The following is a 16054-nucleotide window of genomic DNA, read 5'->3' on the forward strand; positions in this document are numbered from 1 at the left end:
TATGGTGATGGCTGTTGTCATTTTTTATCTGCCAATCTAAGGGAAAAGTGGTCAATGCCCCTGACTAAATAGTCAGGCATCGCATGTTTTGAAAATTCTTGTGGCACGGCACACTTGCTGAAACTTGCTGAGCTAAACATTAAAGAGACTTCCAAAAATACACGTACTGCCACTAATTTTTTGAAAATAGAGTAGTTTTTCATTAAAAAAACAAACAACCAAACCCTTTTTAGAGACATGCATCTATGTGGCTATTCTGTTAGCCCACTGCACGTCTAGGAGTGTCACCATCTCCACCAAACCCATTTGCCCACAGACACCCCCAAATATGCTTGTGCTCTGGTCTGGCTCTGGCCCCTTCTGACCAGGCTGTACTGTTGTGAGCTAAATAGCCAGCTGTGGCCAGGTGACCAGGAAGGCAGATTATTCATATGTAGAAGAGCTGGTGAGGACTTTGCTGCCTACTCTCTGACACTGTGTAGTTTGATTTTATTCTTAACATAAGCACTTTTGTAAACTGTGAGTTCACCATTAGTCTGACAAACCAATTACTAAACATGACAATATCAGAACAGAATATAAATAACAGTATTATACTTACATGTTTCACAAATAGGGATCCTAGCTTTTCTGGATCTTCAAGGCACTTCTCCAACTCTCCTAAAAAAAAGCTAAAACGAGAGAAGTATTATAGCCATTTCCAATCTGGCCTTCTAATTTTAGACAGTGGTTCCTAATTTCAAAGTAGTCAGTTGGGACATGAACTGCTGTGAAGCACCAAGTATATACACTGAGTTAGGACAGAAAGCAGAGACACAGCAGAATGACAGCATCCCTTAGCAGGCCACCTTCCCTTCCTTTGGGCAATTAACATTTTTTTTTAATGACCCATGCAATACTATCCTGGCTGAATACTGAGAGAAAAATAAATGTTTCAAAGCAATGTTTATTTCAAAACACATGGTCATGCTCTGTCTCCACTATTGGTCCTTGTACCTATAAGTTTCATATTCTTCTATTATAATTTTTAAGAGGCTCAAATTGAATAACATGTAAAATACTAGGTATTATCTGTGACAGTTTTATGAAGTTTTCTCAAATACTATCAAAAGCAGCTTCTAGTTTATAAATATTAGTGCCCATTCAGATCAAAATTAGATATGATCCCAGAAAAAAAAAAATTGTAGACAACTGTTCTTCATCTTCTGGGTTGTCGCTATTTGTCAGATGTATACCCACCTTACTGTCACTGACATGTGTTGACATTTATGCTTGGTATTTTATTAATCTGCAAACCTGTATACCAATTAATGCTGTATTGAACTGTCTAGCTAGTTCTGCAGATGTTGTGGCAGACAGAATCTTTGGGTGCCAATTTCTCTGTTGACCAATCACTTCTATTTGAGTCCAACTGAATTAAGATATTATAGGAGCTATAAAGATTAAGACCCTGTACCTGGGTTCAAGATTTTTACGTTGTATTAGGAGAGATAAGTATTGAAATAATAAAACACCACTGGATACACACCACAGTAATCCCTCCTTATATTTGTAGAGTATGTTACAGTTTCAAAAGCACATTCACATGTGTTATCTGCAAGGAGGAGGGAACACTTCTGATGGGAGTGATCAGGGCTCACGGGGACATGCACATTTGACTTGGGTTTAGAAGCTGATGACAGCGTGCTCTAAGCTTAGGGGCAGCTGTGTACATAAAGACAGGAAAGCAGGAAGCCTGTCCATGTAACAGGGACCAGAACAGTGCAGCTAGAACATTCCACAATAATAGCAGCAGCTGGCATAAAGCAATCCCCAAATGATTAAGGATTTTTAAAACTAGGAGCAAGATGACCTGAAGGGACAGATGTGCGGTGACCAGCTCTGGCAGGCTTTGGCAGCTGCTGTAGTAGGATCAGCCCCCACAAGGATCTCTTCCTCATTAGGACAGGCGTGGCAATGTACTGGGATAAATTTGATTTTCATGGGCAGTCATTTCTATTACTTCCATTAAAAATCAGTTGGAAAAATGAGCATCTTCAAAACCCTCTAATAGTAACCTGTATTTATTCAAGAGGTGGCTGCAATTCTTTAGAAACTTCTGTTGAGGCTTACTCTATGCACGTGATGTTCTAAGGGCTTCACACGTATTAATTCAGTTCACAAAAATCCCATGAAGTGGGTCACACCACGACTTATGTTGTGTAGCTGAAAACGGCAGCACAGAGAGGGAAAGCTAAGGGCTCAAGATCAGGCCCAGGCTGTGAACCCAGCAGTCAGGCTTAGTGGCCCCATGTGGGCCCCCTGGATGGACCAGGATGAAGGAGATAAGATTCTTCCACAAGCCATGAAATGCTACGACAAAACTCCTTGGCCCATCGATCTTTGCTTTGTACCAGCTACCTCCACTAGCTACACGGACAATAAAAAGAAATGAACCAATGGATACCCATCCCCGTTTGCTGATATGCTGCAGTCTGGCAGTGCACACCCTCAAGCAGGACATGGATTTTACGTACTCTCTGTGCCAGTCATAAATCTGATGGATGTTGCCAAACACAATCTTGTCTTTTCCTTTCATGTCATCAGGAACGCCATCTTCTTTCATAAGTGCCATGTAGCCCTGTAATTAAGTATTTAAAAATAAGTTTATTTCATTGAACATGTTTGAGTCATGGCTTAGGAGAAGTCATAAAGGATAAAACAGACATATACTATGTCTTGTAACCAACTCTTTATTTAAAAACAAACAAAAATCCTAGATGAAAAGTGTCCTTAACTGGCACTGGAAAATCCAGGTATAACCTGACTCCTCCAAAAACTTAATAGCCTACTCTTGACCAGAAGCCTTACCAATAACATAAATTCGATTAACACATATTTTCTGTGTTGTATGTATTACATACTATATTTCTAAAGTCAGCTAGAGGAAATAAATGTTAAGAAAATCATTAGAAAGAGAAAATACATTTACAGTATTTATTGAAAAAGATCCCTGTATACGCGGACCCACGCAGTTCAACCCGATGTCTGAGGGTGAGCGCACCCACCTAAACAGGATGTATGCTGCAGTTACAACCACTGCCACGATTCTCTCCCCTGACTTGTTTGGCATGCTTAGTGAAAATTCTTTAAGGAACTGAAGAAGTTTAAATAAATGTAAGTGGTTTCATAAAACAAATCATCTTATCAGCTTATAAATATTAAATATTTGGCCAGAAACATTTTCTCTGTTCTCAGCATTTCTCATGTAAACTGATTTTTTTCCTCTTAAATTGTTTAAATAATTTCGATTCCCAGTCAGGGCACATTACTAGGTTGCATGTCAGGTCCCCAGTTTGGGGCACGAGTGAGAGGCAACCACACAGCGATGTTTCTCTCCCTCTCTTTCTCCTTTCCCCTCTCTCTAAACGTAAAATAAAATAAATAATTTAAAAAAAATTGTTTAAATATTTTGTTAAATCGGGATTTTTAAATAATGACTGATTACATACAGTGCTGAAATGTGATGAAAACTTCCATTTAATTCAAAAGAAGTTCTGCCTGCACCAGAACCACTTACATATTCAAGTGACTTCTTTTACTGTTAACAGTGACTGCAGACAAAGCAAGTATGCTGTCTTCTGAGTTACACCATTAACTTATTAGCCGTTACTTTTAATTGAACGTAGATCCACGTATTTGCAATGCTGAAAGAATAAGTGCTAAGATTGGATAGTGTAAAAATAGCTTTCCGAGGCACTGAGTTTATCACACTGATTATGCCCTGAGCCTAATGGCAGGGAAAAGCCTGGAGACGGTCCTCGGTCCAATATGACAGGTAGTGGTTTTGTGACAGCTCCACAGGACACGGCAGCTTCTGGGCATGAAAATGGGGAGACACTCGTTCTGGGGAAACTGTATGTGAATGACTCGGTGTAGCCATCGACATCCCCTGAACCCAGGTAGATTCGGGATGGAACTGAATCCACAGCTGAACATACTGACTGTGTTAACCAGCGATGTTCTCATTTCTGTGGTGATACCCACTCAGGTGAAATAATTAAAGGCAAGGCTCCCATATAATAGATGCAATGGCTGGATAGCACAATTTTAAAACTTATTAAAAAATGATTATGTCAGGTACGTTAGGCAAAACGAGGCCTTTAAAAGTGAACACAGACTGTTAAGATAATTGGCTAAACTTTATTTTTCAAAAATAGTTTGTTTTTTGTTTTTGTCAAAAATATTTTTTAAAGCTTTGGAGAAGGTGTCAGTGTTAAACTATAACATGGTGTCCTCAGTGGACTCTGGTGGCCAGTAAGGTTATGAAATCTCTGGAAACATACCTCAACCACATAGCCGAGGTCCCGCACGTAGTCACGCTCTGTCTCCACTAATTCTTGCAAAACGTAGCTGGAAAGAGAAAAAGGGTTTACAATCCAAACTCTTCACTTTCTAAATGAATTCTTTCACACTTTTGCCTTTGTCAGGTCAGACTGCCCTAGGACTGAAGAGAAACACATCAAATTTGCACAACTGAGTCTCCTATTCAGAGCGTCCCAAGTCCCTGCAGGTTCATGTGGGTGACCCTGAGAGCTGTGGAGGTCACAAGACACTTCGCATTCAGGGTGAACTCCCACCACCAGACTCTGATCCCATGGATGAACACCCAAGAGAAGCTTAGACATAACTTTGTTATAATGGCATGACAATGATAGGAAGTAGACTTTTGTTTTGTAAGCTTCATTGGACATACAAAAAAAAAGTTTAACCCCAGAAGTGTTTTAAAATATTCAACTTAGAAGGTTCAGTAACTGCTTAAGGCCACTCAGATAAGGGAAGACAATTACTTGATCAGTAGAGCACATCCTCTGGCCCAAAGTCATTCCTTTGTTTGTTCATTCATTCATTCAACCCACCAGCACTGACTAAGCACCTCCCATGTGCTTAGGACCCGGCACCGCCAGGTGCTAGGACACAGCACGCAAAGCAACCCCGTCTCCGCCCTCACACAGTGTGTGCCAGGTTTCCTCTCTCCAAAGGGAAGTTGAAACCTCAGAGTTATCAGGACTCTTTTTTTTTTTTTCCCCTTCATCATAAGATGCTTTATTGGAACTGAGAAACACTACCACGAATGTACATTTGAAAAATATTAGTTTCCAGGGCTGTATTTTATCTTATGTTGCCTTCTTTTCCCTTCACAACTATGTATACAATAGAAAGTATAGGAGTTTCTCACCAGAAGTGACAGAAGGTATTCTTGTCTCAAATTATTTTTATTTGTGAATAAAGTATACTATACAAATGAAACCATAAAAGGTGCAACAGTGGTTTACTGAGCCCTTCCGAGGCCAGAGTGCTTTTTGAACACGTACATTTATTTACCAGAGAGACTCTGGATCTCCTCATTGTGCCCAGTCAGACATGAATCTCAGTAACAGTTCTGAAGGTGACAATGATGGGAGGAAAGCCACCCACACAATGACAAGGAGAATACTTGTGTCTTACTGCCGTCTCTTTAGGGAGCTGGATTTCCTTTCTTCCATCTCATCGATTGGCGAGGAGGAGGAGAGAAGAGAATTGTCCGAAGGGTTGAAGGAGGGGCTGCTACTGTCTCCCTGGTCGACTAGGAGTGAGCTGGGACGATCCTCCAGCGCCTGAAAGAAAATGACACCATGGGTCATATTTCTGCCTCATCAGAGCTGAGATCAGGATACAAAAATCTCAGACTCAGAAGATACAGAAGACCTGATTGCAAAATCAGAAAATCTGTTCGTGAAATTACACAATATGCAATAACAACCCCCTCAATATTAATTTAAAAATTGAGTAAGAGAAGCTAGATAAAAGAGGAAAGTTAGAATGAAAAAAAAAGTAGTAAATTTAAATACATCGATATACTCTATTCATGATTATAATTAGAAAAACATACAACATGTTTACATCAGGGCACTGTACCCATTTCAAATCCAGCAATTTTCTTTTTGGGTATATTCCTGTGGAATGAAAGCATGATCATTTCAGGGATGTGTGGAATTGCATCGATCAGGCCAGCTGACCCCAGATACATCCCATTCATGTGCCTTGGTGGGCCATGTAGCAGCATCAGCCACCTATATTTTAGTTTAAACAAAATTGGTTTGGTTCTTGATCACCAATGAGGCCTTGACTCATACTTCAGTGTACGTAGATCACTCAGCTAAAAATAATGTCTATCTCTGTGACGTCTGCACCTTCCTTTCTATCTCTTCTGGAGGAAGCAGTTGTCACGCTGTCCTTGATTAGTTTTAGAAAACTCCCCGCATCTACTCCCCGACCCAGTCCCTGGGACTTTAGTTTCTGCAGTTTTCATTGTTGTAGCTCCTGTAGAACCTGCAGCAAAGCTTTGTGGGTGATCAATAAATTTGTTAGTTAAGTATTGGTGACATCTTTCCCTGGATTAGTGTGACAATGATTTGCAACTGATTACTTTCTAATTGGTATATATTCATTTTCTTCCATAGCCTGTATTCACCAAGAATAGGTTATAGTTTTAAAATTTCCAAAGCAGCCCAGCCAGACATACACAGATGATCAGGAAGTATTTGGCGACTGAACTGGAAAAATGTGATTGACTTATCTTCAAACAAAAAGCCCAATTCAAACTGCAATAACACAATATTTCCTATCAAGCAAAACCGCTAATACTTGTCCTATTTGCTCCCCTTCAGAGAACAGGCTGATGCTCACTAGACAAAGCTTGGAGGATCACGTCTGCACATACAATCTTGTTCACCACGGACACGGAGCTGTGGAAACACACCAACTGCTTCTCTGACTTAGGAAAAAACAGTTGAGGAACAGGATTTAATGAGAAAATGCCCCTCTCATTTTTGAAGAATTAGCTATTGACCTTTACTGGAAGTAAGTGTTTGGCAGTAAGCAGCAGAGCCTGGCCATGTTCCTTGGTTCTGGAGGTCTTTGGCAAGAAATGAGTCTGAAGCACGAGGGGGAGGAAGCGCTGCACTGTCTCCTGTCTAGATTTGCAAGGGAACAGCTGAAGCTCATTCGAGTTAACTCTGTTCACTTGAATGGTGAGAAAAAAAAAGAGAAATACTCCAGAGGTGCCCTCTCGCAGAGGAGCGAGTGCAGAGGTCAACTCCCGGACTTCAGTGATGTCTGTGAGGCTCTCTTCTGTAGTGGGGGAAAGGCTGTGTGCGCCAGAGACAGGGCAGTCACTGGGCCTTCTCTGGCTGCCTGTCCTCTGACATGGCTGGTCCAGACCTGGGTGGGCACCCAGAGAGAGAGACATAGGTGCAGACACCCTGATGGCGCAGTCAAGGTTCTGTGTTCTCGTTACATTTATGCTGTCCACTCCCTCAACCACAAAGCTGCCTTGGACCAGAAATGACTGGAACTTGACAGATTCAGACAAATTACTTGGGAAATGCTCTGGGTCTGGTGGTGTTTTGGTGGGTAGGTTCGTGTCAACTTTCTCTGTTTCTTAGATGAAGATAGGTCTGCGCAGCTATTCTTTCTTCTGCGGTTAGCTGTGGTCAATTACAGCTTCTTAAAAGTTGGCTATTTCATCCAGGTTTTCAAATTTACATTCAAAGAGTTAAATAAAGTAATGTGTTATGACTGCTTCAATTTCCTCAGTTTACTGCTCCCTTATAATTTTTATTTTGTGAATTTGTGCTTTCTATTTTCTTTAGAAGCTTACTTGACATTTAGATTTTTTTGAAAGAGCAAATTTTGGGTTTTATTTATGATCCTAGTATTTTTGTTTTCCAACTCAGGAATTTCTGTTTTTATCTCTATGAACTCATTCATTCCTTCTGCTTTGCTTTGGTTTACTTTGTTGTTCTTCTACTACCTTGAGTTATATGTTTACTTCATTAATTGCTATTCTTTCTTATATCTTTCTTTATATTTAGTTTAATGAAAAGAAGAAAACCCCAAAGTCAAATTCAAACAATCACTGTGGCTGTCCATTGCTATTGCCCTATTGTCGATGCTCAGGAAAGATACACAGCCTTTTAAATACTGGTTGGATCAGAAATGTGGAGACAGGAAAGAGGAGCAAACTCCAGGGAACAGGTTTCTGGATGATTCTGATTTTTCAGATTGAATCCTCAGGTTTTTAGGTTAAGAGGTTCAGTTCCATGACTACATAACAGTGAAGCACCTTCTTCCCTCTCCTCCCCAGTCCAATCCATTCATACACAGCTTCTGATGCATAAACCATTGAATCTTCAAATCCTATCATGAAGGTGCTCTAGCCTATAGATTACCCACAAGAAAACGAATAGGATGACTAAGTATCTACAGCACACAGTAAGACAAGCAGGAGTAACTCAAGAGCTACAGGAACCAGAATAGGGTGAAGAATATGAAAATGATTTACTAGAGTTTTTCCTGACAAAAAGTAGTTCCTGTTTGTCATTAGAAGATTAGTGATAGGATACCAACAGTTATGTTTCTCTTGGACCAGAAAAAGAGGCAGAATCTAGATTACATTCCGTGGAGGATGAAGAAAGGGTGAGTCCATCATAAAAACATAAATATGGTTCCCCAATGGGGAAGAGAAGGCATGAGTGAATGCCCACACGCCGGAACCTTGTCTGAAGTTGAACAAACCGCACTCCATTCATGATCCCCAGTTTACAGCTGAAAGACAGGCTCCGAGCACCTGCAGCAATAGGTGGGAGAGTCTGAAACCAAGTCTGCCTGACTCCAAAACCTATGCCCTCCCCACAATGTCAAAAACTTTATGTCGGTAGGAAGAGACATACGTGAGTAGAACTGAAAAGGGGGAATAAACAAGTAAGAGCTGAAAGAGACAAGCCATAGAACTCCTCTCCATTTGGAAGTCCATCTAAATTAATTACAAATGGATTTCAGACCAGTTAAAATGGAATGCAATTTAAATATGTGCAGAATAATGACTAGCAAATTGACCAAGTGTTGCCTTATAGCATTCCTTGGGAAAACTATTTCAATTCATAGACAAGAATGATTTTAATGATCATATATAATTGATGTTTATGAATAGCTGTTTTTAAAATGTTTAAGGAAGCTTGAAACTTATTGAATACAATTTAAGCATCCTTTGTTTGGATCATTAATCAATTTCTCTCAAAGAGATAGCCAGGATGTGGTTTAACTCGATTCATACTGACATGATCCCAAATTCTTGACCAGTGGAGTTGAGTTCTTGAGTCATCTGCCAACTCCTAGCAGTCTTCCTTGTTTAACTTCCTGACTTCCTGTCCAACTTCAAAGCCCACTGCATCCTTTTCAGAACACAGCCTCAGGATTCCAGGATAAATGTCAGTTTAAATTTTTCTGGATATAATTCCCATTTGTCCTAGTTAACCAGTTTCATTAGAAGCTGGTTGGGGGTGGGAGAAGAAATTGGAATAATATGTATGGTACCTACATACTGACTGAAGGAAGAAAAATTCCTAACTTGAAAGAAGTATATACCCTTTGATCTAGCAATTCCAGTGCTAGAAATTTGCCCTACAGATATGCATATAAGCACAGATGCAACAAATGTGGATGTTTAGAATAGTGAAAAACTTAAAACAACTTTATGAAATTTATTTAAACAAAATATAGTATAATCATGTCTCTGTCCCTAACTAGCTGACCAAAATTTTAAACATTCTGTGTGCCTCCATTTCTGCATCTGTAAAATGGGATAACAACCGTGTGTGCCTATCTAATAAGGCTACTGTGGGAAGTATTTAAATTAAAACATGCTTGGCACTTAGACTAAGCACCTAATTTAGAGTAAGCCCTTGGTGGTATTATCACTGCATCCATTAATGGAATGTTATACAGCTATTAAAAGGATTGAGCAAGTCTGTATGTACTGATGTGAGAAGATCCTTAAAATATATTGTCTTAGAATTTTAAAAATTAAATGAATCCTTTTTGAAAGAAAAAAACAAAAACAAAAAATACCCACACCCACACATACATTTCTGCATCATGAGAGGAACATATCAAACAGTTCAAAGTGGGCACCTCTGCAGAATGAATTGGTAGGAGAGGTTGAGGGCTTTTAGTTTGGGAGAGGTGACTTTTAAAAGGAATTATATAACTTTACAGGGTTAGTACAATATACCAGTCTAAAAAGTTGTTACCATTAGTGGTTTTTCCATTTCATTGTTAGGAAAATTGAAGAAACACAGAAATATCTGAATCAGTTAGAAGCAAGCACTTGTCTAACTTCAAAGGCTCGACACCCGATTTGGGGCTTTAATAAATGAATCCATGCTGACCAGCTGACAATATAGAGGTTACTAAGAAATAAAGCCCACACATAACCATCACAAACCCTTCTTTCTGATACACTGTAAATCCAATTGAAAGAGCGCAGAGATAACAAAAGAAAAGTGTCAAACTATATGAGTAACCACTACCCTGGACACCCCGTTAGACAAGACTGGAATTGACCACACTTCTTAGAAAGGTGCCAACATTGAAGACAATGTGGGTGAAGGAAAGGATTAACCTTGGCTCTTGGGAGGTACCCCTAAGCCTATAGAATGTCCTGTCGGATAAAAATGTCTCTGTTTACCTGGGGGTTTTGGGCCAAGACAGACTATGCTAACAATGTCATTTTGGTGAAGGCTTTGAGCCATGTGCTATCTTGATCTCTGGAGGGGCAGAGGTCAAAGGTGAGCCATACAAACAGTCAATCTTGTAAACTGAGCCCTCCAAAAACATCTGAATACCAGTGCTTGGATAAGTGCAATATCTATGCATAATGTCCCCACACTGTTGCTGGGAGATGTCAGCACTGTCCATGCTGACTCCACTGGGCAAGGACAACAGGCAGCTTGAACCTGGAACCTTCCTGGACCCTGCCCCACATTTCTTTCCTGGCTGATTTCAATCTGTGTCCTTCCACGGTAAGAGTGCAACTGTGGCCTTTCTAAAGTTCTGTGAGTCCTTTAAGTGAACTACTGAACTTGAGGGTGGTCCTGGGAACTTCCACACTGTGCAGGAAGCCACAGTTAACATTGTGGAGCCCAGAGCAACACATGGACAAGGGCACGTCCGTCTGCAGCAGCACCTCTGAGCAGCTTCCAAACCTCAGACTCTCTGGGAAGCCTTACCATCTTGCTTTTCACGAGTTCCTCAATTGCACTGACAAGCTCGGCTGCACTCGGCGTTTCGGAGCTGGTGGGGCGGACTAATAACCGAGAAGAGGCCTATGGAAGAAGTTAAGAAAAAGAAAGGGAAAGGGGAGGGGAATGCCTTATGTTAGTCACTGGACAGACAGTAAATTCTCCTGCAAGCTCAAGCTCTTTTTAAAAGTAATTCCAGACAAAAAGACCACAAGTTTGTCTTTGTTTGCATTTATTTAAAGTCATCCTTTTAAATTTACAATATTCTGACATGAAATATTAAATAAAACCTGTCTTGGATACATGTGCAAAGCAGACAATGTCTGTTTTTAATCCGCAGTCACGTAACATCATAACGTTTTTCAGAGAGGTGACTGAGCACAGGAAAATTCTAACTACAACGTTTGCAACTGCTGGCTAGGCTATTGGTGAAGGAGGGAAAAAAAAGGATCTGATCAATGGTAGAATGAAAGGCTTACAGTCTAATGAGTGAATCCTTAAATAATCAGGAAACAAAACAAGATACTAAAAATGGCTTTACTGTGCTTATGGGGTTAAAAGAAAGAAATGAGAAAGAAAAGGAACCAGGGTGCGCTGACCAGACAGGGAGGAGGGGGGACGAGCTCACCATTTTCTGTGCCATCCACTTCCCCAATGATTAGTGCAGAGTACAGAAGATCTGTGGCCGCACAAGCTATCAGATGCCGTTTACGGCTAGAGTCAGGGCGTACAGGGGTGACAGGTAAGGAATCTGGGGGAAGGGCTACTGAGTTCTAGTTCAGTAATTAGCAAACACAGTGTGTTTGCAGATTACTTGCGCTGTTGATTATTGGAAACTAGAAGGGGGCGTAATATGAACCTCGCTTCATATTAAAGACAGCGGAGATGCATGCGACACACAGCGAGCTCTCCTAACGATGCACTTCTCACAGCGGACAGATACGGATTTATGCGTTTACAACGAGGCTTTTACATAATGTGGATTTAGGTATACACTTTGCAAAACAAATGTTGGCTTGGTCTAATGAAATCTGGAATATGAGGTGAAGAAAACAAGAAAAAAATTCAAATGGAGAGGTAAGGAAACTGAGCCAAAACAGACATAGAACACAAATCAACATAATGCTGCAGTGAAAGTTTACAAAAAGAGAAAACAGAACAAAACAAAATATTAGTCACAAGATATTAGACTCTCTGGGAACATCACTATAAATTTTCGTAAATGAAGAATTGCTGTTGATAATACCCAGTCAGGTAACACACTAACCAATAAACAATTTTAGCAAACAGAAGAATATAGTGTAATCCCCTGTTTAAGTGGAGAAAAATACTCTTATTTGGTAAATAACCAGGCCTAGTACCTCACTTTTGGTTACCCATCCAAATTTAAGAAATTTCATTTTTATGCTTTTAAGAATGGGATAGCTTAGAATACTACAAAACAACATCAGAAAATTGTCAAGAGAAACAACACAGCCCCATCTCCTGCTGAGTCCACTCTGTGCAGTGCGGGGTGAGGTCATCTCACCTCAGGTCCCACCCCACCCCCAACAGCATGGGATATGCACCTCAGATGCCCCAAACTCCAGACTCAAACCCAAGCAACATTATGCATCCAGAACCCACAGCTCCCTGACTGTGTACTAAGCGCCACAAAGGGAGGAGGTAAGTTCTACAGAAAAGATGCTGGAGAAATGTCTGCCTTAGGTTAGACTCATGTGTGATCTGCCTTGGCAGCTGTCAATCACTGGACCCTGGCTGACCCCTGGTCATAAAACAGGTGATTCAGCAAGTGAATGTGATAGCACTAGGGGGTGGGGGTGGGGGGTCGCGGGGTGGGGGTAGGTCAGGAAAGGAAAAAGGGGAAGAATGGAGAAAACTGATGGAGACATCTGTTTTATTCCTAAAACTTAGTTATTGCCAAAAATTTAAAAAATGAAAATAAAAATCACCAGTAATGACTTCATAGCACAGTTTTCAACACCTGACAATTTGGAGGAGCACAACAGGCCAGGATGCGAGAGTACGTGCAAGCCAGTCATCAGGTCTCCTTTGTGAGGTTTTAGGCTTCTACAATTGGGATATATTAAATAATTATAGATTATGTCAGAACTCTAAAACGCAGCAAGAAAAGAGTGACTTGGCTTGAAGCCTCCGCACAGATCCAAGGAGGCGTTCCTGAACTAATTCTGGCACTTGGACGCCTATCCCCACACTGCAGCGTGATCCTGATTTCTGGCATGTTGGATAAAGGAATTGGACAGCAACGCGATTTCATCTGAACACAACACCCATGTGCAAAAACGCCTAACGGAGAACAAGAACGCCTAACGCTCAATGAGGATGCAGTCACGCAGACTGCACGTGACTTCTCTGCTCTCTTGGGAACCCTAGTCAGGGCAGTAAAAAAAATGAACATTACTTTAAAGTAGCAATTACTGCAGCACCATTAAAAGTGCTTTGAACATATTTATACAAACGCACGTGTATGAGAAACTGCCCATGTCAGCCTATTACTTAGTCTAACTGGACTCTGCCATCCACAAAGATTTTGGGGTAAAAACCAGCAGAATCTGCCTGGAAAAGCAACACGTTTCCCAGGTGCCCTGCACAGCCCGGGTCACCCATCTCCTGCAGTGAGGCTGCAGCGGGGCAGCTACTGCAGGGCCCTCCCCTGGTGCGGGCAGCCCGGCCCCCTACCTTGTCATCCTGCGAGTCTGGCTGGAGCAGGCTGTGCTGCTGGATGGCCATGGGCGGGGGCAGAGGCACTGCGTCGGGTCCCTCCTCCCCTTCTTCTTCTCCGCAGCTCTGCATGCCCGAGGACGAGGACTTGGAGAGTGTGCCACTGCTCAGGCCCTCGTTCCGGCCCCTCTGAAAGGGAACCAACATTTGCTTATTATACTCTAAGCCCTGGTTGTCGATGTCAGGTCACAGAAATGAGCCCTAAGGGGCTAAATGGAAAACATACAGCCTGGACAGAACCTCAGATGGTGGATCGCAGGAACAAGCTCTGTCCAACCCTGACAGTAACTTCTCATTCCTTCCTGCAACCCAACTACCTTGCTTGCCAGCTTGGATAAGAGAAGGGCCACTGCGTGTGTCTTTTGAAGGAATTGCCAATGGTATCTGTGAGGCTCTGAACACATCTCATCTTCAAGAAGGAAAAAATAAATAAATTCAAAAATTTGAACCATTACTCTCATGGTGACTCAGATCCTTTGGCCCATTTTCATTTCACTTTCGGTAACTTGCTAGAACAAAAGTCATGGGAATAATAATGGCATAAAAAAGCCACAGTCCAAGGTGCATTTTTAAAAACCTGAATTATCACACTAATATTCCTCTATTCTTACTTTACGAAAAAAAAAAAATCAGTATTATTTCTGCTAAGAGGACACTGATTTAGAAAAAATATGAGGACCTAATGATCCACACATTCCAGTGCAAACCCGTGGCAAAGCAAGCCCAGGAAAAAAGCAGCAGAAAACCCTATCTGCAAAATAAATTAAATGAGACAGAGCCAGTCCTTTCTCTCCATTTGCCTTCTTCTCTCCGAGGCTCCGAGGGATCTTGGTGAGTCCAGTTAAAAACTCTGTGGACCCCTCACTGACACCGCCAGTGCTCTCAGCCCAAATTGGGGATCAAGAATGTTGTTTTTGTTTAAGGTACAATTTAAAGCCCTTTTGTTCCCCACTAAAGGAAATGAAAAAAAAAAATAAAATTCCTGGCTGACCTACACTCATTTGCCTTTGATGACATGGGAATAACCCAGTGTTTACTACTGGGTTAGCAAAGTAAATTAACTAGGTATATCCTACTCAGAACAGATATAAGTGTGAATATGGGGTGGTGGAGGAAATAATTGAAGAAAGCAAACATTTCTCTAGTCCTTCCATGTCTGAAGCTGGTGCTTTCCCTGGGGCTTATGCTAACCTCAGGGACTGTTTGCATCTTTGGTAGCAGAGGCCAGTACCGGCCGGCACCTCCTGGTCTTGTCCCTGGTTAAATGAGGAGAAGGGTGGAGGCAATCTGGCACATACTTGCTCTGGAGCAGGCCTGGGCTGCCCAGGCCTTGGGAGGGAGGGTCATGGGCCTCTGGTTTGTGTACAACCCTGTTGACATGGAAGCAGCTCTTCCCGGAGCTTGTCCCCACTGAGTCTAGCAGTCTGCTCCCAGGGAGTTGAGCGGGCTCCCTGACACCTCCAGGCACACACAGAACCAGACTCAAATGAGAGTGGTCACCAGACTGGCAGCTATGCCTCCACCCAGGGCTCTGACCTCTTCGATGGTCTCGTCCTGCGGGGTGGCCGCGCTGTCGTCGGAGTCCTTCTGCGAGCTGGCGTCGGCACTCTTGCGGACCTCCCTGCTCTTCTTGTGCTTGTGTGCTAGCTTCTTCACGTGCCCGTCAGCCTTGCCACTGCTCAGCCGCCGCACCGGGCTCGTCAGCCACTTGCGCAGGGTGTTGCCCGGGCGCTTGGGGCCCGGGGAGCTCTGGGCCCCCATCATATGGGGTTGAAGGGAGGCCACGGAGGCAGGCGGGCTGGCATCGTTACTGGAGACGGACAGCGAGTCTGAAGGAACAAGAGAGAGACAGCAAGAGTGACTGAACGGCCCACAAAGCCTCCCAGTGTCCAAGCGGAGTCCCTGTGCCCGCAAGCCTCAGCAGCACCAGTGATGCGGAGATTGGGCGACATCTGAGCTCTACCCACTGGCGCATCCTTCCAGGCAGAAACGTCACAGGGAAAGTTCCATGCCTCCAGGCACATGCTTTCTAAGTGTTTACCAAATTTGAGTACGCTAGAGATGACTTTACTCAACATGCGCTATGCCCTCTGAGAAACCCCATGTCTCCAATCCAGTATTATTATCACACATTTAAAATGTCATTATCACTTAAAATGCCACAGATACTGGAGGACAGAATGTTTAAATTATTTTTACCCATTTTCTTG

At 42.2% G+C, this 16054-nt stretch overlaps 1 protein-coding gene across 1 annotated transcript in view; it reads right to left on the reverse strand.

Annotated features, from left to right (window-relative positions):
* The window catches only part of TRIO (trio Rho guanine nucleotide exchange factor), a 329457-nt gene that overhangs the window by 24843 nt on the left and 288560 nt on the right, over positions 1-16054 (reverse strand). The window contains exons 35-41 of the mRNA XM_090276222.1: positions 15381-15673; positions 13803-13973; positions 11091-11186; positions 5488-5636; positions 4326-4392; positions 2517-2620; positions 602-671 (exon numbers count right to left, since the gene is read on the reverse strand). Coding sequence (XP_090132348.1) covers positions 602-671; positions 2517-2620; positions 4326-4392; positions 5488-5636; positions 11091-11186; positions 13803-13973; positions 15381-15673 — 950 coding nt within the window. The remainder of the gene's footprint in view (positions 1-601; positions 672-2516; positions 2621-4325; positions 4393-5487; positions 5637-11090; positions 11187-13802; positions 13974-15380; positions 15674-16054) is intronic.

Source organism: Furipterus horrens, unplaced genomic scaffold (genome assembly GCF_987537825.1).
Source record: "Furipterus horrens unplaced genomic scaffold, mFurHor1.1.pri manual_scaffold_5, whole genome shotgun sequence".
Lineage (NCBI taxonomy): Eukaryota > Metazoa > Chordata > Mammalia > Chiroptera > Furipteridae > Furipterus > Furipterus horrens.